A 21441-nucleotide genomic window follows, 5' to 3' on the forward strand; every position below is an offset into this window, starting at 1 on the left:
GGCAAAGCTTCCTCCTGTCACCCCCCTCCCTGGGGACATCTGGAGGCAGAGGGAGTGTGCCTGCACCCCATCTAAGCCGTCACCACACCATCCCCAGCACCGAGGAGAAATTCAAGGCTCAGAGACTGGGAGCAACCAGCCCAGCACACACAGCAACTGTAAAGGGGGGTTGAGAGCAGAGCCCAAGTGTGGGGTGCCCGGGGTCTCCACTGGCCCCACCACGCTGGTGGGCAGCCTCCGGCTCCTGTCCTCTGGAGTTCCAGGCTCAGCCTGAAACAAAGACTGGTGCTGGGACCGGCCACCAGTGTGCTTCCTGCCACCGCAAAGCTCTGGGCACATGGCACTGGCCTCTGTCCTGTGATCCCCCTGCCATCAGTGACATTGCGGCCACTAAGCAGGGAACAGGACTTGGCAGAACCACTTCTAACATTCTCCCGGAGGCCGGGCTCCGGCCTCCGGGAGAGCGCTGCTGGGCCCTGGCTGGGTTCCTCCGTGCTTCCCAGGCTTCCCGAGCCACTAGGGGTGGGGCGGGCAGGCTGCGCCCTACCACAGGCTGGACAGGGCCCAGAGGCAGGCCGCTTGGGAGAGCCGGCCACTCTGAGTGCTTGTAAATAAATATGCTCCCAGCTTTCTCCTGCGCACGGAGCCTCCGGCCCCCTGCGCGTGTCCACGGCCGCCCAGCAGCAGCGCACCTTGTCCAGCTGCATTAGCTGCTGGGCCTGTTCTCTATTTGCATAGCTGGACAGGGCCAGCACCACCTGCCGAGCATGTCAGAGTTGCGAGCTGGGTCCGTCCAGGAGGGCCAAGAAGCCCAATGTCCCCCTCCCGTGGCCTCTCCTTGGCCAGCGTGCAGGGTGGGAGAGGCAGGAGTACTGCTGGTCACTGTTAGGGTTGGGGACATCTGGATTGTGGGCCAGGTGGGGCCAACCAGCGGCGGCCTTGGGTGGAGGCTGGGGGGCAGGTCTCTGGCCTCTGGAAAGCCCCCGTCTGGCCACAGGGGGTGGGTCCCGTAAAGCTGGAGGGTCTGATGCACAACAGCTCTGGGCTGGGGGATAAGGCCACTGCTGGCCCAGCCTGGGGGGGCAGTGTCCCCACCTGTCCCCAGGAGCCCAGGACTTGAGGGGACAGCACTCTGAGGCTGGCCGACTCGAGCTGGTCACAACCCCGTGTTCTGATGCTACAGGGAGTCCAGACAGCCCTCCTCACCGACGCAACTGGAGGGACGGACCCTGAGCATCAGAGGAGGACAGCCCCCTGACCCTGTCTGTGGCTCTGCTGAGAGCCGCCTCTCAGGCTCGCCGGACTGAGGGTGTGCTCTGAGGACGGCCCCCCGGCTCAGCCACCGAGGGGCTGTGTGGTCTTGGGTAGTCACTCAACCTCTCTGGTTTCTGCCTCACCTGCAAACCATGGCTGCACAACTCCCCATGTGTCAGTTTCCTGAGAGCCCTGGTCAATCAGCTTCGTCCTTCCTATCACCCAAAGGAGCCCGTGGCTCCAGGCAGGACCCAGACGGGTGCCTCCCAGGGCAGCATGAGCACCACTGGGCAGGACTGTGGGGCCGTGAGAGTTGAGAAAGGCTCTGCAGCTGCTCACCGCCCACTTCAGACAGAGCCCAACCTGAGGGGCAGCTGGGTTCCAGGTCCAGCCTCAGCAGGCCGGACTCCCACCGAGCTCTGGTCACAAGCTGTGGGGACAAGGGCTGCTCCCAAGGGGGACCACGGGTCAGGGCTCTGCTGAGCCTGGTCAGCAGGCCCTGGAGGCTCCGGCCTCCCCAGGAGCTCCCTGGGGTTGGGGGTGCTTCGGGACAGTTGGTGGCAGGGACCTGGGTGGCCACGAGGAGGGCCTGCCTGGCTCTCACGACACCGAGAGCCCTGTGTGCAGAGGGGAAACTGAGGCCAAGGGTCCCTCCAGGGGGCAGTGCTGGGCCAGTGCTGCCCGCACCTGCTGGGTGCCATGCTGGCGTGGCTGGGTGGACGCTGGCACTGACTGGGCTGGGGGCAGGCTGCGTGCCTGGTGGGTAGTGAGGACGCCGGACGCTCTGCCCTGCACCCAGGGTAAACAGGGCAGGGACACCATGGGGCCTGGGCCACCAAGGTTGGACCTGACGTCCCACAGGGGACGGTGGAGTGAGCAGTCGGGACAGGAGGGGTCCAGGGATCCCAGTGATGGCCAGATGGGCCGGGCTCTGGGGCCAGCAGCTGCTCCCGCCCAGCAGGGTGTGGGCGCTAGGGAGGGAGTGGACGTGGGTGTGACGGGTGTCCCTGGAGAACAGGGGCTGCCAGAGAAGCCCCGTGGTGGCTGTGGGGACGAGGGCTGGACAGGCCAGGCTCGAGTGTGGCTCCCTGTCCTGGGGGCCTCGGGCCTCGGTCGTCCTCCCTCACGGGGAGCAGTGGGGGAGGTGTGTCCCCCTCTCAGGGGTGTGGGCGTCTGTGACGAGCTGGAGGTCACCCCCGCCTCAGGGAAGCAGAGTCCCCAGCACTGCTGCCCGGCCAGGCCGCACGTGCACAGGGAGGGGTGTCCCTCCTGCTCCCAGGTCTGGGGGTGCCTTTCTCGCCACAGAAGCTGAGGGCAGAGCGAGGGGCCCAGGTGGCCACGGTGGGGCCAGGCAGCTTGTCCAGAGAGGTGCCGAGGACTGCTGATCACGGGGCTCGGCAGGAAGGGCTGCGGGGCCACACGGGGGAGCCTCCGGGAAGCACTGACCCGCCGGGGCCGCAGTGACCCCTGGTCCCAGTCCCCAGCCTGCTGTCCTCATCCTGGTGCACATGGACCACCAGCACCTTTTACAACTAGCACCTTGTGACTCCATGGGGCGGGGCTGGGGCCCAAGCTGCCCCCGCGCCTGTGGTCAGGCCCCGGTGCTGGCCTTCTGTCCTTCTCTGATAGCTCTCCAGCTGCCCAGCTGCCCAGCCACACGTTACTGCTTCCCTGATCTCTCCAGGTCCCACTCACCCTGTACCTGGACACTGGCCCTGCTCCAGGGCCTTTGCCCCTTCTGTTCTTGCCGCCTGGAGGACTCTGCCCCTGCTGCCCACTGGCCCCTCCCATGGGGACACCCCATGCTGGGACTTTCAGGGCCTTTCCTGCTGTACATCTCCAGGCTCTCCAGCCACAGCTGATGGCGGCCAGGTGCTGGGCTGGGGACTGGCCCAAGCGGGAGCTCTGTCTCCGAGGGCTAGTTTGGTAAGTGACCAGTTGGGTCTGGAAACTAGTTTGCAGGCTTAACTCGCAGGAATCAGCCCTGGCAGCTCTGTCCCCCGGGGTGGCCGAGAACCAGGCCGGGACGGGGCTGGAGGGCCGGCCTGGGCCTGTGGGCTGGGCAGCGGGTGGCAGGTGGCCTCACCTTCAGGAAGGGGATGACGAAGGGCCGCAGGGGGAAGTTAGTGGCCTCCTGGAGCTTGGCGTGGAACTCCTCGATGGTCAGCGTCGAGTTCTGTGGGGGACGCCACCTCTCTGAGCACGGCCGCCCTGAGCCGCCGTCAGCCACGCACAGCGAGGGGCAGCCCCGGGGACACTCACCACCAGCCCCAGCACCAGTGTGCGCACGCGGTCCCCGATCTCCGGGGAGATGTCGCTGCCAAACTGCTGCAAGGTGGTGAGGAACCGCTTGAGCTTGCTGAGCTGCCGGGCCCCGCAGGCCGGGGGCAGGTGCTGCGTGGACAGGGAGGCCGTGGACGAGGTGGCCGGGCCATTGCTGAAGCCGTTGGGCGTTGACGGGCTGCCGTGGATGGCCGTGGGCGAGTGGCTACTGCCGTTCATCACTGTGGGGAGAAGGGGTGAGGCCAGGCTGTGATGCATGGCAGTGGTGACGAGGATGGCGACGGCAGCAGAGCCCTGGCACAAGGTGTCCGGCCTCACGGCCACCTGCGGGCTGCTCGCACCCCTTTACAGGTGTGCACGGTGGTCGTGGGGCCAGGCCCTTCAGCCAGTAGGGATGCGTGCCCATGGCACCCTGCGGTCACTGGCTCGCTCCTTGCCCAGGGGCGGAGGGCCTCCAGGAGCCAGAAGGACCTGCCACAGCCCACTCTCACCACCACAGCCCATGCCGTGTCCCCACAGTTGCTTCTCAGGTGCCCTGCCTGAACAAGGCCGTCGCCCATTGGTAAGTGACCAATTGGGTCTGGAAACTAGTTTGTAGCCTTAACTAGTAGGAATCAGCCCTGGCAGCACTGTCCCCCCAGGGTGGCCGAGAACAGGACAGGGCCCCCAGAGGATATGTACATAGGCCCCTGGCTGGCCACACAGAGGCTCGTGGTGTGGGGCCAGTACCACTGGCCACTGAGACAAGACTGCCTGTGGCCTTGCCATCAGTCGATGTCCTAGGGCTCTGGTGACACCGGGGCTGCTGCACTGAGTCCCGGGGGGTCGAGGCCACGTGGACCCAGGTGCGTGCACCAGCCACACCCCTGCTGCTGGCTCTCCTGGGCCTCCCGAGGGCCCCTGCCCCACCCGGGCCCCCCAGGTGGCTGGGCTGCAGGAAGCCTGTGCTGGGCTGTGCTCAGGGTCACCTGCTCCCTCAGGCCCAGTTCCCCTGAGGCTCGGCCCTCGCCTGCCACCTGGGCCAAGGCCTGATAGGGCGGCAGGTGGACGGGGAGCAGGAGGCCCCCTCAGGACGGGGACCCAGGGCTCAGCTGGGGCAGTGCCAAGCCACCTGGACACTTGAGTCTGCTTGTGTGGGTGTGGGGCCTTGGTGTGTCCCCCTAGAAGAGGCACCTGCCCTGCCGTCCTGACCTGGGCTCTGGTGACCTCTCCTGACCCCTGCCATTCTGTCGGCTAGAAGGCAGGGCCTGCCTCTGTTCTTGGTCTCGGTTCCCCTGCAGCGGCCCTTGTCAGATCCAGTCCCCTCTCCGCCCCCTCCGCCCACCTCCGCCCTGCCCAGACGCAACCCCAAGTGGCCATCCTGGGGCTGCAGCCTGCTCCCATGGGCTCCCGGGCCCACACAGGCCGCTTCTGCTGACCTGTTGTCTGGCCACTGGGTCAGACTTGCCCAGAAACCGCTGGACGCCCCACTGCAGAGGACCCTGGACGAGGCAAACATGCTTCCACCCAGGTGGGGGCCTGCAGTGGCCCCGCTGCCTCCCAGCCCACCCAGGCCCCACGTTCCAGAGGGCTGGATGGACACAAGGCAGCGGGGACCTCGGCAGGATGCTCCCCAGCCAGGCCACAGTCAGTGTGGCTGTCCCCTCGGGAGGACCTTGGAGGCCCCATGCCACGAGGGCAAGCCTGCCTGGAGCAAAGTCCGGGTGTGGGTGCCGGTCAGCCTGGGCCTGGCTCAGTCCTCCATCTGCACTGGCCCCAGGTTCTCCCGTGGAGCTCCAGGGCAGAGCACCGGGCGGCCCGACTGCTGCGGGGCCAGCTGCCCTCCCTGCCCGCTGTCTCTGCTGGGATTGAGCAGGCTGCTTGCTGACCACTGTGCCCCACACGGCAGGGTCTTGAAGACCACTTGCAGGCAGGGGAACGGGATGCACATGCGCCCACTCTCCTCACGGCGGCACCCGTCCAGCATGCTGCTGCCCAGGCTCTGGGTCCTTCTGAACCCAGCTCTGAGCACGTCCGTGGGAACGCTGTCGAAGGACCTCAGAGCCCCTCCGGGCTCAGGAAGGACTGGCCAGCTGTGCGCCAGTGCCACACAGCAACGGACAGGCGAGGGGCCAAGTGACAGAGCCTCCCTCTTACCCCCGGTGGTCAACGGCCACCAGATCCGGCTCCCTCAGCCCTGGGTCCCCAACCTCCCGGGCCTCATCCAGGACCTTGCTGCCCAGCGGCCGACCCCTGGCAGATGTCGACACACACAGCCTGGTCAGGACTGAGGACAGCCCTGCTGCCACCCAGCCACGCAGGGGACGCCCTGTCTCCACGGACCTCCCGTCACAGTGGGCTTGCTTCTGGCGGCTGATGTGCGGGTGCCAGGTCTCTGGGGCTTCTGGCGGCTTCTGAGACATGCCACTGTCCAAGCTGCCGGCCCGGCCTGCAGCACTGGCCTGGCCTGGCCTCCCCCAGGCCTGCTTACCAGCCTTGCCTGGGCGCCTGGTCCCCGGCCTGCTCGCCTCCCTGTCCGTCCGTCCTCCCTCCCGCGGCTGTGAGGCCGTCTCGGCAGCTTGCTAAAGAGACGCCGAAAATAGCCCGGCACAAGTGCTGCTGTCCCGCGACAGGTGTGTTACTAAGTTAGACCGCACACGTGTCCCCGGCTGAGGTTTGGGGGCACATGCTGGCACCCCCACGGCTCCCGCCGCCTCCTGGCTGCCGCAGGGTCAGGCTGGGACGGAGGAACCCCACCAAGAGCCTCCTGCCGCCCTGCGGCTGGGAGCGCCATCCCCGTCCACAGCAGAACCCTGGCCACGAGGGCAGACAGAGCCAAGCGCAGCACGGTGACTGCTGGACCAGGACCACGGGCAGCCGCAGTGCCCATCTCAGTCTTCCTCACCACCCAGGCGCCAGCGCACCCGCAGAGGGGCTGCAGCACCTGTGGGACAGCGCTCTGGGTCCCAGCACCCGGAGGCCGTGTGGCCAGCGCTTGGAGTCATCCATGAGCGACCACCAAGCCTGAGGCACGGCTCGCCAGGCCCTCAGCCCCTGGTCAGGGGCCGGGCACAGTGGCCTCCCTGCCGAGGCGGCCCTGCGTCGGGGTGGGAGCTGGAGGCGGCTCAGCTGGACTCACTATGGACATGGGTCACCCTGTGCCTCCCAGTGCTACTCTGCTGTCAGGGAAAGAGGCCCACGGGGGCCGTGCCCCTGCTGCGGTGCCACAGCTCCTGCACAGCAGTGACCGCGGGACTCAGGCCCCCGTCTGCCCTGCCCTCTCCTCTCTAAGGTTGCAGCGGGTGGCTCGAGGGGGCCTCCCCGGGCCGGCTTTGTGCAGGGCGAAGGCCTCCTGGAGGCCCGCGGGTCTCGTTATTTTACTCACAGAGGCAGACCATAGACCACTTTAAGCAGCCATGAAAACGGCCGTGGGGCAGTGACGTCGCAGGTCCGTCCTCTCCATCTGTAAGCAAAATAAGAAGAACACGCAGTCAGGAGGGGCGCTCATCCGGCCCCCGCCTGCCGGCAGCACTGTGGGGCCTGGACTCTGCCATGGCCAGGCTGGTGCACACCCTTGGGCTCCTGTGCAGAACCCGGGTTGGCTGGGTGGCCTCGAAGGCACTCTGGCAGGACCCTCCAGGAGTCTACTAGGACCCTCACTCTTAAAAACCCCTCTTCCTCGAAGGAGTCTGAAGACACCACTGCACCGTCCTCGAGGCACCTGGGCCCAGGAGTGTGGCAGTGACAGGGTCAGGGATAGAGTCTGGAAGACGGACCTGGGGCTAGAGCAGCCTGCAGGCTGGGCATCCAACGAAAGGGCACATGTGACTGTCCATGGGCAGTGAGCGGGCAGGGCTTCAGGGAGACCAGTGGGAGCCCCGAGAGCAGGAGGAGCCCAGCCAGGGCGCGTGGACAGGCGGAGTGGGACCCACTCAGGGGCTCCTGTCCTGGGGAGGCCTTCCCAGGCCTCCAGCCTCCTGCCACCTCCCAGCCACACTGTGGCTCTGACTCCAAGGCCAACTTGTGCCCAGGAAAGCCACAGCCCTCAAGGTGGAGCCCAAGGTCAGTCTCGCGGCTCTTGAAACTGGCTGGCTGCAGAGGTCTCGCCAGGGCTGGCCGGCCAGGTGCGTGGGCACAGCTAACCTCCGGCTGTCAGGGAGTCACATGGGTTGGGGACAGATCGGAGTCACCGTGCCATCCTGAGCCTTGGAGGGATGCTCCCGCCAGCCGGGGGCGAATGCCGGCAGAGAAGGCAGCCGCTGTATGGTCCTGCTCACGGGTGGGGCCCCAGCCGGCCTGGCACCAAGGGCAGGGCACTGAGCCCCCCTCACCTGCCACCTCACCTCTGTTCACAGGCCTCCGAAGGAACCTGAGGGTCCCACGGGTCCCGAGTGTGGTCCCGCCAGGACACCTGCCTGCTTTTGGACAGGGCCTTCTGGTCCCAGGGAGGGCAGGCCGGGAGGCGGAGCCTGGGGCCAGGACTGCGCTGCCACCGCTGCTTCTCCCTCCTGCTGGGTCCAGTGCCTCACTGGTCACATGGCCTGTGGCTTAGGGGCCACCCAGAGCCACCTCCTGTCCTCAGGGCAGCACAAGGCCCCCGTCTCCCCTCTCCACCTGAGGAAGACCTCGGAGGCCCTTCAGTGGACAAAGACTGTTCCGGAAGAGGGAGGGTGACCCCCAGGACCCTGAAGGCAAGGGAGCTGGGCCCTTCTGAGACAGTCGAAGGGATAGCGTGGTGGGCCATGACGCCCCCACCCTGTACTGGCACGTCCCCATGTCCCCAGGAGGCCACCCTGGGAGCCGGCTGTCCCCGCCTTCACCAGCAAGCCAGACAGGCCCAGAGCTCCCGTCCTGCGCCTCGGGCTCACGTCCATCTCCAGGAGTTTGCCCAAGGCCCAGAGGCAGGTCCAGGGAGCAAGGGGCCAGAGCAGCCCAGGCCTCGGCCCTGGCAGAGGAAGGCCACTGAGGAGGAAGCTCTTGTCCCCGGCCTGTGGGGGCCGGGGCCACCAGACTGAGGACCTGCCTCCTCCTGGAGGGCCTGGGGGCCAGCGCAGGGAGGGCCAGGCTGAGGCTCCTCGGGAAGGGCTCAGTTGGAGCTGGGCACGCCCACGATGCCCTCTGGCGGCTGAATGCCCGGGAGGGGGGGGTGGGGTCTCTTCACCCACAGAGTCGTTTGAGCCCCCGCAAACCCCCCCGCGTGGGTCCAAGCCTGGGGTCTCCCTCCTTCCACCCGGCAGGACCCAGCATCTGTGCGTCTCAACTCTGGAAGGGGCTGCAGTGGCCTTGGACAGAGCCTGGCTCCTGCCCAGCCCCCGCCAGCTGCCCAGCGTGGCCGTGAGCTTGAGACCCCTGCTGGGCAGCTCTGCTCCTGCCCCGCCTGCTGTTCGAGGCCCTGGGACTCCTGCTCTTTGCCACCCCTCACGCCCTGTGGGGCTGGTGCCCAGGCAGCCTGCTGTGTGACCCTGGAGACATCCATGTCCTCCTCTGAGCTCCGGGTCCTGGAGAGGCCTGTCCTGGGCATGTCCAGCGGTCACCTGGCCCAGCTGTGTTCTGGGAGTGTACCTGCTAGCCCACTGTACCCTCACAAGGCCCCAGAGGCAGGGTGTGTGGCTGCTCCGTTCTACAGGTAGGAACCAGGCCAGAGAGGTCAAGTAAGTTCCCAAAGTCACACAGGATAGACTGGAGCCTCCAAAGCTTAGGTGCCCAACCAGGGACCTCAAGGTCCCCACCACGGGCCTCTGCTCAGGGCCCAGCACAGAATGTCAAACGCCGCTGCCCCCACCCCTCCCTGGCGGTGGGAGAGGTGGAGGCTAGGGTTACTCACACGTGTGAGGCGTGCAGGAGGGGGGCCGGGTGGCAGCCTGAGAAGCAGCGGGTGGCGGGGGCGGCATGCTGGGGGGTGTGGACCGAGGTTGGCTCTTCACCTCCGCAGGGGAGTCGGGCATCGCTGCGGCCTTCTCCTTCCTGTCTACTGGGCAGCAAGGGGAGAAAGAGAAGCCAAGTCAGGCTGGGCAGGAGTGTCCCGTCCAGGCCCCTCGAGGCTGGGCTGGGCCGAGCACCCTAGGTCCCTGGCTCCACTCACTCTGCAGAGCTCAGCTGCCCTCACAGGAGGCCAAGGTCCACCCTAGACACTGGGTTGGCCGGAGGGTGGGCTTGGATCAACCAGCTGGGGCAGGCCAGCCACACGGGGCAGGGCCAGCTGCCTGTCCCCCGCCTCGTTTCTGCAGACCCCGGAGTCAGTGCCCCCCATGAAGGCAGGGCCAAGTGTGGCCTCCACCTGCATCCCCTGCATCTGTGTCCAGACGGACGCCAGCCTCCCACCCCAGCCCCATCCGTGGCCAGGGCCTGGGAATCTGCATTCCCAACAAGCCCCAGTGAGGCTGCTGGAAGGTTCCGGGGCCTTCCGGGGAGTGTGGGGGAGGTGCTCCAGCCTGAAGGGAGGATGCTTCGATCCCAGGATGCCCTGGGCCCAACCCTGAAATGTACCATGGCACAGGCCAGGGGCTGCAGCGCCTGGGCTTGACTGGTCAGCCTGAGCGTGACGGGTCCCCAGGGGACATGGGGCTCCCTGAGGTCCCACAAGCTCTGCTCAGGATAGTACATGGGGAGAGGGCAGAAAGATGAAGGCCAGGGTGGACCAGTGGCTAGGTGGCCCTGACCCTCTGATGTGCCCCAGAGCAGGATGCTAAAGGGACAGCACCTGGCATTGGGGCCAAGAAGGCCAGGCTGAGCCTGGCAGATGGGCATGAGCTCCAAGCCCCTGTACCTTGGCAAGGCCAGCAGCTGGTCAGGGGGGAGAGGCCTAGAACTGCAGCTCAGGCACCAGTGGCCTGGCTCCCCGGGCCAGCAAGGTGGGTGTCCTCTCTCTGCAACGCACCTCTTAACTGGAGGCCGCAGGCCGGGGACGGGGTGGGCCAGCTGAGGGCCCAGGCCTGCCGCATTGTCCTGTGACCGTCATCCCTTGGCACACCTCATCTCCACCCCAGGCACCAGGGACACAGGGAAGTGTGGGGCCTGAACCAGCCGTCTCTGTGGACGGTGACTATTTAATGACATTACCACCACTGAGTGCCCAGCACCACACAGACCTCACCTCGCCACCCCTCCCCTCTGTAGAGACACTGGGGACATTCCCAGAGCCCCACAGCTGGCCAGGTCCCGTGGAGAGGCCAGGGTGGGAGCAGCCGGTGAACAGCGGCCACCCAGGCCGCCCGGCACCTGCTGTCCCTCAGCTGCAGCCTCTGGCCTCCCTCCTGCTGGGAGGCTCCCCTCCCCCACGCCTGCCTGTCCCAGGCTGATGGCTGGGCACACGTGTGGCCGCAGCTGTGGGGACCCATCAACACCATCCTGGCTGCCGGGCCGGCAGCCAGTCCCTGGTGACAACCAAAGAAGGCGAACGTGGCTGGCCGCCGAGAGGAGCAGGCCGTCCTCCCAGCCGTCCCCGGCCAGGTCGCCCTTGGCCAGCAGGCGATGGGTAGGGCCTGGGCCAAGCACTTCAAATGCCAGGCTGGCCTGGGCCACAGGCCTGGGCCACTGGGGACACTGCCGTCTGGAGTTTGCGAAGTCCTTCCTCGGAGGTGGCTACACTTGAGCCTTGAGAACTGAACAACTCAGAAGCATCAGAGAGACCGAGGCTGGGCAGGAAGCAGGGGCCCACCGGGGGCTGGACCTGGCTTCGGGTAACAGCTGTGCTGCCAGCAGACAGACTGCCCAGGAGACCGTGGTGCTGGGGGCCCAAGCACCACGTCACAGAAAATCGCCACCTAATGTCACTTGGTGTCCCGACCGCGCCCGTGTGCCCGCAGTGTTCCAGACACTGAAACTGTGCCTGTGAGCGGTGGGGGTTAAGGTCACCTTGGGCAGAAGAGGGGGGCAGCCGGGTGGGCTGTCCCGGCCTTCCCTCCACCTTGTTCTCATGAGGACCCGTTTCACAGGGAGGGCCAGGCTCAGAGCGGTCTAGTGCCCTGCCCGAGGCCGCACAGACAGACGGGTGTTGGGAGTCCTTCAGGTTTCACCTGGTCGTCTCCAAAATGCCTCCTCTTTAGGGTTCAAGGGCCTGCAAAGAGGGGGTCCTCTGGCATTGAATCCAGAGGTGGACTTGAGGTGTGGGGGACAGGAGGTCCATGGCCAACCTCCCAGGTCCCACCTGCCCGGAGTTGTGGTCACGGGGACAGCTGTGTACAGTGGACGGGACGCGAGCCTGACGTCCCTGCTCTGTGGCCTGCCTCCAGCCTGCTGCCCGGTCTGTGGGAGGTGACAGACCTCCCTGCAGGCATCTGGGGAGCAGAGGCCGTGAGGGCCATGTCCGGCACCCAGTGGACAGGGCAGTAGATGGCGAGCCCCTGTGGCCCTGCTCTGACCCTCACCCCTTCCAGCCCGCTGGACGGCGTGTGGAGGAGGGAAGGGGTGGGCTGAGCGGCAGCTGCAGGGAGCTCCCGACCCCTCCTGTTCAGGCCCAGCCAGCCTCCAGTGCGGGGGGCTTCGCCTGCCACGGCCCTGGCCTGCCCACCAGGAGCCTCCTGGGGCTGAGCTCAGGCTCCGCTCCCTGGAGAGGCTGCCCCCAGCTCCCGGCCCTCCTGGTCAGTTCTGGTGGAACGGGGCCCACGCAGCACCACCTCACACAGCACACTCTTGCTTGGGGCCTCCCCTGGCAGCGGCCCTGGACGGAGGCTTGGGATGGACCTCCCCCCTGGCAGCCCCCAGGAGGGCCTCTGGAGACAAGCGCTTCTCTGGGGATCCCCAGCCTCAGGTCTGAGGGGACAGAGGGGTGTAGGCGGGACGGAGCGGTGGTCAGGGGCTGGGCTAAGAGCGAGCCTCGGGTTAGGATCCCTGGACACTGGCTCTGGGCAGGCTGGTGGTCCCGTGGGCCTCTCAGAGCCCCTTCCTTGCCTCACGGTGGTGGGGGCGGGCCGAGGAGGTGGGGACAGACCCCTGTCCACCAGGGGCGTGGCACCCACAGCAATCCCTGGCTTGCTCAGTGGCTGTTAGGGTCCCCGGCCTGCACCCCGGCTGTGGAGCCCCTGGCAGAGGCCTGTCCTTCCCGTGCCCAGGTTCCTGCCCTGCCCACTGAACCTGTGTCCACCCAGGGCTGCTCCTGCCCCCGAGACCCACAGTGGGCTCAGATGACCTTGCAGCCTGACAGTAGCCAGCACGCAGCCTCTGTCCACTTCTGAGCAGGGACACTAGCCCGAGGCTCCACTGCAGGTGCCAGGGGAGGGAAGCCCGCAGCTTCCCACCAGGGTGCCCAGGAGCATAGCCCAGCAAGGTCCAGGTGCCTGGAGTCGCTGGCCTTCTCCCCGAGAGCCCCTCCATGTGCGCCCTGTGTCCTCAGCTGGGCAGGGCCTGGGTCTCTGGCCCCCAACCCTCCCCAAGGGCCCTGTCACGGCCCGTGCCACGGGGGAACCGACCGAGGCCCAGACACGACTTCCAGAGCCAGCCTGCGAGGGGCCGAGTTGAGCTGGACCCCGTCCACCTGGCTGGAGCCACGATCCCCTGCCCCCTCCTGATCTGGGCCTGGAAGGCCGGCTCCAGGGGGAGGCTGTGGAGGTCTGAGGCCGAGCAGCTGGCGGTGGCCGCTAGGTCGACTTTCCCTGGGAGGTCGGCACATCATGGCAAAACCAACAGCACACAGCGCTGACCACGGGTCTCGCTGAGGTTCCCAGCCATGGCAGAGGGGCAGGACTCGAACCCAAGTGCAGCCCTGGCCTGAGCCACTGTGGCCACTCCAGCAGAAGCAGCAGGGCTGCCCGTGCAGTGCAGCCAGGCGAAGCCAAGGGGACGGGGCAGGGGACAGCTGAGTCCTGACAGCAACCCCGTCCCCACGCCTGTGACCTAGCCTGGTCCTGCTCCTCCTGCCCTTCCAGACGGCTCAGGTCCCGACCCTCCGGGTCAGAACGGCACTGGCTCGTCCTGCTGGGCAGGTGGAGGAGGCTCTGGGGCGCCTGGGCTGGCCCTGGGTCCTGGCTCCGAGGCAGGTGGGTGGGAGGCAGGGCCCGTGGCCCCAGGAGCCCAGCACACGGTGCCAGCCTGCCCTCCTGGAGTTGCCCGCAGCCCTCGGAGGTAGAAATGGCCCCACCCCATCTTATGGGTGGGGACACCAAGGCCCAGAGCTGCTGTGACCTGCCCAGCTAGTGAGAAGGGAGAGCCCCGTCCTGGTCCTGGCTGCCCAGCTTGGCTGCCTCTTCTTGCCAGTCCAGAGGTCCACTGCAAATAGCCCCTGCCTGGGAGTCAGAGGGGTGGGCGCTGCCCTCCACCGTCCACCCTCCCCCAGGTGTCTCTGGCTCTCCCCAGCACCGGGATGCTCCTCCCAGTGTGGACGGGCATCTAGCCACCCCGCCAGGGACTGTCACCCCACCCTGGACCCCAGGAGCCTCTCACAGGACTGGGCAGACTTAGGGAGCAACTGCGTGGGGGTCCCCAATGCCATGGCCACCCCAAAGGCCACCCCAGGCACACAGGAGCCACCAAGACGGACGACGGCGGTTGGCGGTTGCCGGGCGCACTCCTCCCCCTCCGACCCCAGCTGCAGGCTCCGCCGCCTCGTTCCCACCCTGCAGAAAATTCCCAGGGCCCGAGGCCACTCCCAGGGCCCACGAGGGACGCTGCATCTCCCAGACGGCTGATCCAGTCCCCAGTGTAGGTCACTGAGCAGCCAGAGGAAGGGCTCCCTCGGCCCGGCAGCGCCGGTGGGAAAGAGCATGGAATGCGCTGGAACAAGCCACTCCATCCATCACTGTCCCCGTCGGCGCAGTTCCCAGCCCGCCCTGCCCAGCTGGGAACTGGCCACAGCCCAGTACTCCTGGCCTGGGGTCCCAGAACCCTCCAGGGAGGGGCCTCTGGTTTCTGTGGGCGCCTGTTGGACTGGCTGTGCTCCCCCCAGGCCTGCCGTGGCCTCTGCGGGCCACGAGCCGGAAGGCTGCCCTGGCGCCCTACTGCTGCCTGTGACAGAGCTCACCAGAGCCTCGGAGCAGGAGGACAGCAATGGTGGGCGCCAGCGTGGCCAGAGTCCCCACCTCGCACCTCGGCCCGAGCTCTCTGTGCACATGGCTGCGTTTCAACCCCACCCTGGGCAGGTGAGGAAGCCAAGGCACCGCGGGTAGGGACCCTGGCCTCAGGCCCACTGGCCTGGGTCTGGAGTCCACTCTGTGGGTCCTGATGTGCTCCACAGCCCCACCCATGTTTTCCTGGCTGACCACAGGCCTCTGGAGATCTGCTCGACCCCCAGGCCCAGGCGTCTCATCCTGCCAGTGCCCCATCCTGGGATGGTCAGTGCCCAGCTGCTGAAGCCCCGAGTGGGCAGCCTCAGCACCCACGTCTGTGAGCATGGAATGCACACGGCACTGTTCCCGGAGGTGACCTGGCGCAGGGCCGACAGACACGGGCCTCTCTGGGGTGCTTTCTCTCAGCGTCACGCAGATGAGCCAGCAGCAGAGAGGCCAAGGTCCCCCGGTGTCTCCTCGCCCCTGGGAACTGTCCCCACAGCCCAGGGCACCCGAGGGCACTGCACAGCCGGAGAGGCCTTGGCTGGGCAGCAGGCCAAGGCTCTGGAGCCCTGTCAGGGGCCCACGTCAACCCCATGCCTGGCCATCTTAGGAGCCAGAGGGTGGGCCACCCCCACAGGACGACCCCAGCCAGGACGTGCCACATGGCCGGCACTCCCTCTGCCCTGGCCTCTGTGCCCCTCCTGCCCTGGCCCTCTGCAGCAGGGCAGGGCTGCCCAGGCCCCATGGCTACCCTCCTGCAGAGCCTGCAGCCCCCTCGGCCAGCCCCCAGAACCACCTCGGGCTTGTCCCCTTCAGGACAGCCATGTCTGTTCGCCTTGGCTGCATCACCCACAGCAACTCCAGGTACACAATTGGTGCTCAGCAAATGCTTGTTGAGGGACAACCACAAGAACCCAGGGAGCCTTGACAAGGGGACAGTCCCCGCCTCCCCAGCTCTGGGCACCTGCCAGCGTCTCCAGGGTCTTGAGGGACCAGCAGAGGTGGGAGCTGCCTGGGGTCAGGTGACCCAGCTCAGCACCTCGGCCCCCTGAGGTGGGCCCTGCAGAGGGCCTGGACCCTCTGGCCACTCACGCAGAAAAGGGACACAAGGAGCCTCTGCAGGTTCTCAGGACGTGAGCAGCACCACGTGGTCGTCCACGCTCACCCAACCCAGGCAGGTTCGCCGCACCCTCAGCAAGGACCCGGGGGCCCCGGGGAGCAGCCTGCCCTGTCGCAGAGAAGGAGGTGGTGCTGGCCTCCTCGGAGGACCTGCAGGACCCGGAGCCCACTGAGGCTCCTCACCTCCCAGCTGGGTCCAGACTGCACTGGGCATCCCTGGGCACCACGCAGTCCCTCCAAGCTGCCTGCACAGCCCCACGAGTCCTGGGTAGCGCCCCAGAGGCTCCCAACAGCTGGGTGTCACCACCCTGGTGGGAAAAATGGGGAGACCAAGGACGAGGAGGTTGGGTGACCCGTCAGAGACCAGAGCTCGGCAGGCCGCCCAGCTCCCCGCTCCGATGCCTGAGCCAATGCTGGACTGTCCCTGCCCACGCCTTCCTTCACCTCCACAGAAGGCCGCTCCCAACCCTTCACACTGGACTCCACGCCCAGCTGTTTAAAGGGGTCTGCAGCAAGGCCACACACAGAGGGGCCACGCTCCAGGGTGTCCTGCAGAACCCACCCGGCGATGTCTCAGCACAGCGCCCAGAGTGGTGCCCACTGGCTTTGCAGATGGACACTGTCCTGGCCCCCATGGTCCTAGGCAGGTCCAGGAGCCATGAGCTGTGGGTGGCAATGAGCCGTGTGGGAAGCCCTTACATCAGGGGCCGTGGGGACGCCCCTGTACAAGAAGGCTTCCTCTGAGGCCATTAACAAGCAACGGTGTGGCCTTGACACAGGTGAGGTGGGCGCACGGCAGCCACGGCAGGGCTGCCCAGTGTGGCGAGAGCCAGGAGACGCAGCAGAGGCCTAGGTGTGTCCCTGCCTACTGTGCCCTCCTTCCCCTCCGCTGCAGGGACTGGCCTCTGGGGTTCCCTGAGGTCTAGAGTCCCTGGGGTGTCACGTAGCCAGGCTCTCTCCACCAGGCCACCCGGGGCACTGACTCTCCTGGAGCAGCCTGGAGAGAATGTGCGGCACCCACGGGAGGGGGAGGGGCAGCACCCACAGGAGGGGGAGGGGCGGCACCCACGGGGAGGGGGAGGGGCCTCTTCTCCGGGGCGTGACTCCTAGGTGGAGGGGCAGTGAGGGCACTTGGGGCTTCCTCTCGCTATTGCAGGACACTGAGCTGACCCCGGTGCTGACCGCGGCTGAGCTCTCCCAGCCCTCCTCCAAAGCGTTGGGAGGGGGGCTGGCCTGAGCGCAGGCGTGGCGGGCGGGTGGGTGCAGCCCTGGGAGTCCCAGGCTCAGCGGGCAGCTCCCACATCTGGCTTCCATTAAGGTCCCGCCGCCCGATGAATAAGGAGTAAAAATAAAGGGATTAGTATTTTCCCTCCATTGGTCAGCAGGCCGCCCGCCCCCGCGGGCACTCAGGGCCAAGTCCGGATTCCTCCCGCCAGCCCTTCCCTGTCCTCAGAGGTCTCACCCAGGTCAGACCATTCCTTTGGCCATTAACTCGCTGCCTGCCACCAAGCCCGTCCCACTGTCCAGTGCTGGCCACTCAGGACCTGGGGACCCCACAGCACCCGCCTGGGCGATGATGAAGGCCACAGGTGGCCATGGCAAGAGCGCTGGCTCCCACATGGGCAGAGAAGGGGGCCTCCCACTACCCACCAGGAAAATGAGACCCTTCCTGGGGTGAGCAGAGACAGAACCCGGGCGTCGGCGAGCTCAGGACCCTCCACCGTCCTGTGCGGGTGCCAGGCAGCCACCCCTCTCAGGCACCCTCCGACAGCACTGGGAGGGGAGTCCGGGCCTTCCCAGGACCTGCCCGGCCGTGGTCTCAGCAGCACCACAGTCGGGCTGAGTCCAGCCCTGTGGAGGCAGCACGGGCAGCCGCCCTGGAGACCTGCACGTGGCGTGGGCTCTGCACGAGGCCCTCTTCGGCGTGCCTTGCGGTGGGGCCTGGCGGGCTGTCCTTGCCCAGGGTGTTAAGGGCCTGAGCAGCGGCCGGGACCCCCACCTCGCCTACGCCCCCTGGCCAAGCCGCGTGTGGAGCCCAGTGTGCAGACAGGGATCTGAGGCTCGGAGCTGCGATGCCACTTGGCTCCCTGCCCAGGGAGAGGCCCTGTTCAGGCAGACCTGGCCTCTGCTCCCTTCCACGCACCATGCCCATCCAAGTCTGGGGTGTTTGGGGCTCAAGCTGCATCTGAACTCTCGCTCCCTCTGATGAACCTGGGTTCACCAAGGAAGAGGGGACCAACTATCACTTGTAAAAGAGCCTGGTGGGTGACAGAGGGACCCAGGGCCTCCCTCCATGCCTCTGGCTCCATCTTGGCCAGCGGCACTGGCCACCCTCCAGTCCTACCACCCAGCACTGTTATGCCTGCCCCAGGGCCTTTGCATCTGCAAGGCCGTCTCCTTGAAAGGTGGGAACCTTTCAGGGTTGGCTCCCAGGTCCCTCCTCAAAGAGGCCTTCCCCAACCACCTCACTCAAACTACTGCGCCCTCCACACCCCCCCTCCAGCACCAAGTCACATCGCAGGGTCCTCGTGTTTGCCACCTGCTTCCTAGAGGGCATCCACAGCAGGGCCTGGCTCTTGGTGCTCAGAGAAGGCTGCTGTGTGGCCTCCTGGGCTCCTCCCTGAGCCAGCTGGCCTGGGAGCTGCCCCCTGCTGTGGGAGGCCGGGAACAGATGCCCCTGCAGGTGTCTGCAGGCCCAGGAGTGAGCCCGTGGCCAGGCTGGACCCCCGCTGGCTCCGGCTGCTTCAGACCCTCCCCCATGAGGGGACACGGCCGCCAGGTGCCCACCGAAGCTCTCCCCCACAGGCAGCTTCCCTGCCCTTGGTCCTGAGCTGGCCCCAGGCCTGCTTTGGCTGACGGCCAGCAGTACAAGATGAGGGCTGGCCAGGCCCGGCCCCACTGCTCCCTGGTGGAGCCTTGGTGAGGGCGCAGGCCAGCCTGCAGGAGCCCTGGCACACGGGAGCCTGGCGCTCAGCAGAGCCGCTGACCTGACCCACTGCTGACCACAGGCTCCAGGGCAAGCCCCACTGAGGCCAAGGGACGGCCACTTAGCCTGCCCCAGCTGCCCACCTGCAGAGCCACCAGCCAGGGAGGACAGCCGTGCCAGCCACACAGCTTGGGCGTCCAGGGCGTGACCGGGGATTGCCGGAGCTCATGGTGCCTCTGGGACTCCAAATCCTGAGCCAGGCGGAAGGGAGGCCAATAGTGGGGACTTACAGAGGGCAGAGGGCAGGCTGGGCGCCAGGAGCAGAGGGTCTGTGGCACCTGGCTGCAGAGGCTGAGGCCAGCGCCACCCCAGTTCCCTGCCCTGCTCCTCTGTGGTGGCATCTCAGCTTCAGCCAAGTGCTCCCACCCCGTGGATCGCTAAGGATGGACCTTGGTGCCCCGACACCCACCTGGGTGGACGTTCAGCACAGCACTGTGGAGGGTGACCACGGCATGGGCAGGTGGACACAAAGGCCGGCCAGTTAAACTGCACCCAGGACCCTGAAACTCAGGCTGTAGGCAGGCTGACGTGGGGACAGGGCAAGGGAGGACAAGACTGGCCAGCATCTGCCAACAGCAGCAGCCCAGGGCCAGAGCAGGGGCCTACGCCTGTTAAGCACCTGTAACATGCCCGGTGCTGCCCATGTGGAAGGGCACAGGTGTGTGGCCACACTGTGCCCCAGGCCCTCAGCCTCCTGAAGCAGGAGGAATGTGGATCCAGCTGCCCAGGCAACTTGGCGAGGCCCAGCCTCAAAGAGACGAAGGTTAAGGGACGCGTGAACCGCGGCACGTGAGAGTGGACTCAGGGCTACGGGGAAGGGCAGAGGCACCGCGTGACACCCACGGCCAAGCCCTCTGTGCAGCTCACAAAGCCTGTCCTGTGGCGCGGGTGGGATGCGGGCTCCTCGCCGGGGGAGTCGCCAGGAAGGGCCCAGGGGCTCGGACATCGGGAGACGCTGCGCTGGCCGAGCATCAGGCTGGACACCCTTCTCTGTGTGCCATACGTCCCACGTGCCTTTCCTGGGAACTGACCACCAGAGTGTACCTACTGACGTGGAAAGTGGCCCTCGGGGGAAGGTCCCGACCGGTGGCAGTGGGCGGGGCGATCCCATCCTGGCCCACGGCGTCACTGAAGGGGCCTGGGCCTGAGCTTTGGTTTGGCTACAGACCCCAAAGTGCCACCAACCAAAAGTGCCTGGTCCCTGTCCCATGCCCCTTGGCAGTGCCCAGAGCATGGCCTTCCAGGCATGCTGGGCCGAGCAGAGTTAAAAGGCGGGGAGGGTGGACGCTCAGAGTGGCTGGAATTAAAATCTTCCAGGCGCTCCAAAGGGCCGCAAATGGGATCCAGATGTCCAGGCCTGCTCACCCTGCGGCTGGCGCTCAGAGGAAGCACATTCCTCACCCAGCTGCTGGGGCTGAGGGCCAGCTACTCCCCGAGAGCCCTGGGGAGGCAGCTCCGCCATCTGGGCCGCCCGCTGCCAGGGGCGGCTGCCAGGCTGGGGCGGCGACTGAGGAGGGGCCTCCGCACACAGCACTGTCCCCGGCACTCTGGGACCGGAGGTGTATCTGGTCCCTCCCACCCCAGGCACTCATGCCACCAGGAAGTCGCCATCTGCAGTCAGCATGGCAGGGCTGAGCGAACAGCCACGAGGCAAACGTGGGCAAGGTGCCCGGGCAGGTGAGCAGCCAGCATGTGGGTGGTGGACAGGTGGGTGCAGGGATAGGTGGGTGGATGGCTAGTGGGTGAATGAGTGTATGGAGGGATGGGTAGGTGGGTGGAGGGATGCATAGATGGATAGGTGCGTGGATGAATAGATGAACGGATGGGTGGGTGGGTGGGTGGAGGGATGGACGAATGGGTGGGTGGAGGGTGGATGGAGGAATGGGTGGGTGGAGGGTGGATGGAGGGATGGGTGGGTGGAGGGTGGATGGAGGGATGGGTGGGTGGAGGGTGGATGGGCAGGTGGGCAGGTGGCTGGGTGAGTGGGGGAGCCCGGGTGGATGGCTACCCCTTGCTCCTGGTTCCATATCTGAGTCCTTCACTAGTCTAACCTTAGACAGGCTGGAGCTGCCCCTCTGGGAGACAAAGGTCTGTGGAGTCGGGCACACAGGGTCAGTGGGAGGGATGGGTGGACGGCAGATGGGGGGCTGGCCATAGATGGGAGGACATGCCTAGGAGGTCAGGTGGTCAGTCCTCTGAAGAGTCCTTCCTCCCTCGGGGCCACTCCCACACTGACCCCAACCTCTCAGGCGGTGGGAGTGTCCTGAAGGCTCCTCTCGGGTCAGTTCAGCCCAGGTGGTCACCTTCTGCACACTGCGACCGAAGCAGGAGCCCCCCCTGGACCTCATGGGCGGGTGAGGCGCAGACACAGGCTTTGGGTCAGGAGGCCCAGTGCAGGCCTCAGCTCCACCTCTGGGTGGTGTCCGGCAGGGCTCACTGGTGTCCCCTGGACAGTGGTTGTGGGATTAAGGGAGTCCCTGCCTAGGGACTGCCTTGCACCTGCTCTACCTGCAGACTGCCCTGGTCAGGTGGGGGACCGAGGTGGGCATCTCTCTGGCTATGGGGCTGGTCGGTGTGGCCCTCTGGATGAGGCGTGAAGGGCAGAGCGTCCAGCAGGGGACGTGCTGCCAGCAGGGCCAGGGGTGTGTGAGCCTTGTGCCCAGCAGGAGTGTCCTCTCATGTGGTGAGGCCCGGGGACATGGCCCTGCTGCTTACAAGATGACCACAAACAGCTGGGCAAGGCACCTGGGGGGGGTGAGGGGGCAGCCCAGAACTGGGAGGCCACCCCTCAGCGCCCAGGAATGAGCTCACCAGCCCACCTCCGGGGGACAGCAGGAG

General features: G+C 66.7%; 1 protein-coding gene across 6 annotated transcripts in view; it reads right to left on the reverse strand.

The window, feature by feature from the left end:
• Cbfa2t3 (CBFA2/RUNX1 partner transcriptional co-repressor 3) overlaps positions 1-21441 on the reverse strand; it is a 43163-nt gene that overhangs the window by 8667 nt on the left and 13055 nt on the right. For 2 of the 6 annotated variants that reach the window (XM_077105804.1, XM_077105803.1), the window contains exons 2-5: positions 9341-9484; positions 6902-6979; positions 3517-3758; positions 3341-3430 (exon numbers count right to left, since the gene is read on the reverse strand). In XM_077105804.1, the coding sequence (XP_076961919.1) occupies positions 3341-3430; positions 3517-3758; positions 6902-6979; positions 9341-9461 (531 nt within the window). In that variant the 5' untranslated portion in view covers positions 9462-9484. Of the gene's footprint in view, positions 1-3340; positions 3431-3516; positions 3759-5859; positions 5979-6007; positions 6307-6901; positions 6980-9340; positions 9488-21441 lie in introns of those variants that run through there. The other 4 variants (XM_077105802.1, XM_077105805.1, XM_076838683.2 and 1 more) reach the window with 4 other exon arrangements.

This window comes from Callospermophilus lateralis, chromosome 18 (genome assembly GCF_048772815.1).
Source record: "Callospermophilus lateralis isolate mCalLat2 chromosome 18, mCalLat2.hap1, whole genome shotgun sequence".
Taxonomy (NCBI): domain Eukaryota; kingdom Metazoa; phylum Chordata; class Mammalia; order Rodentia; family Sciuridae; genus Callospermophilus; species Callospermophilus lateralis.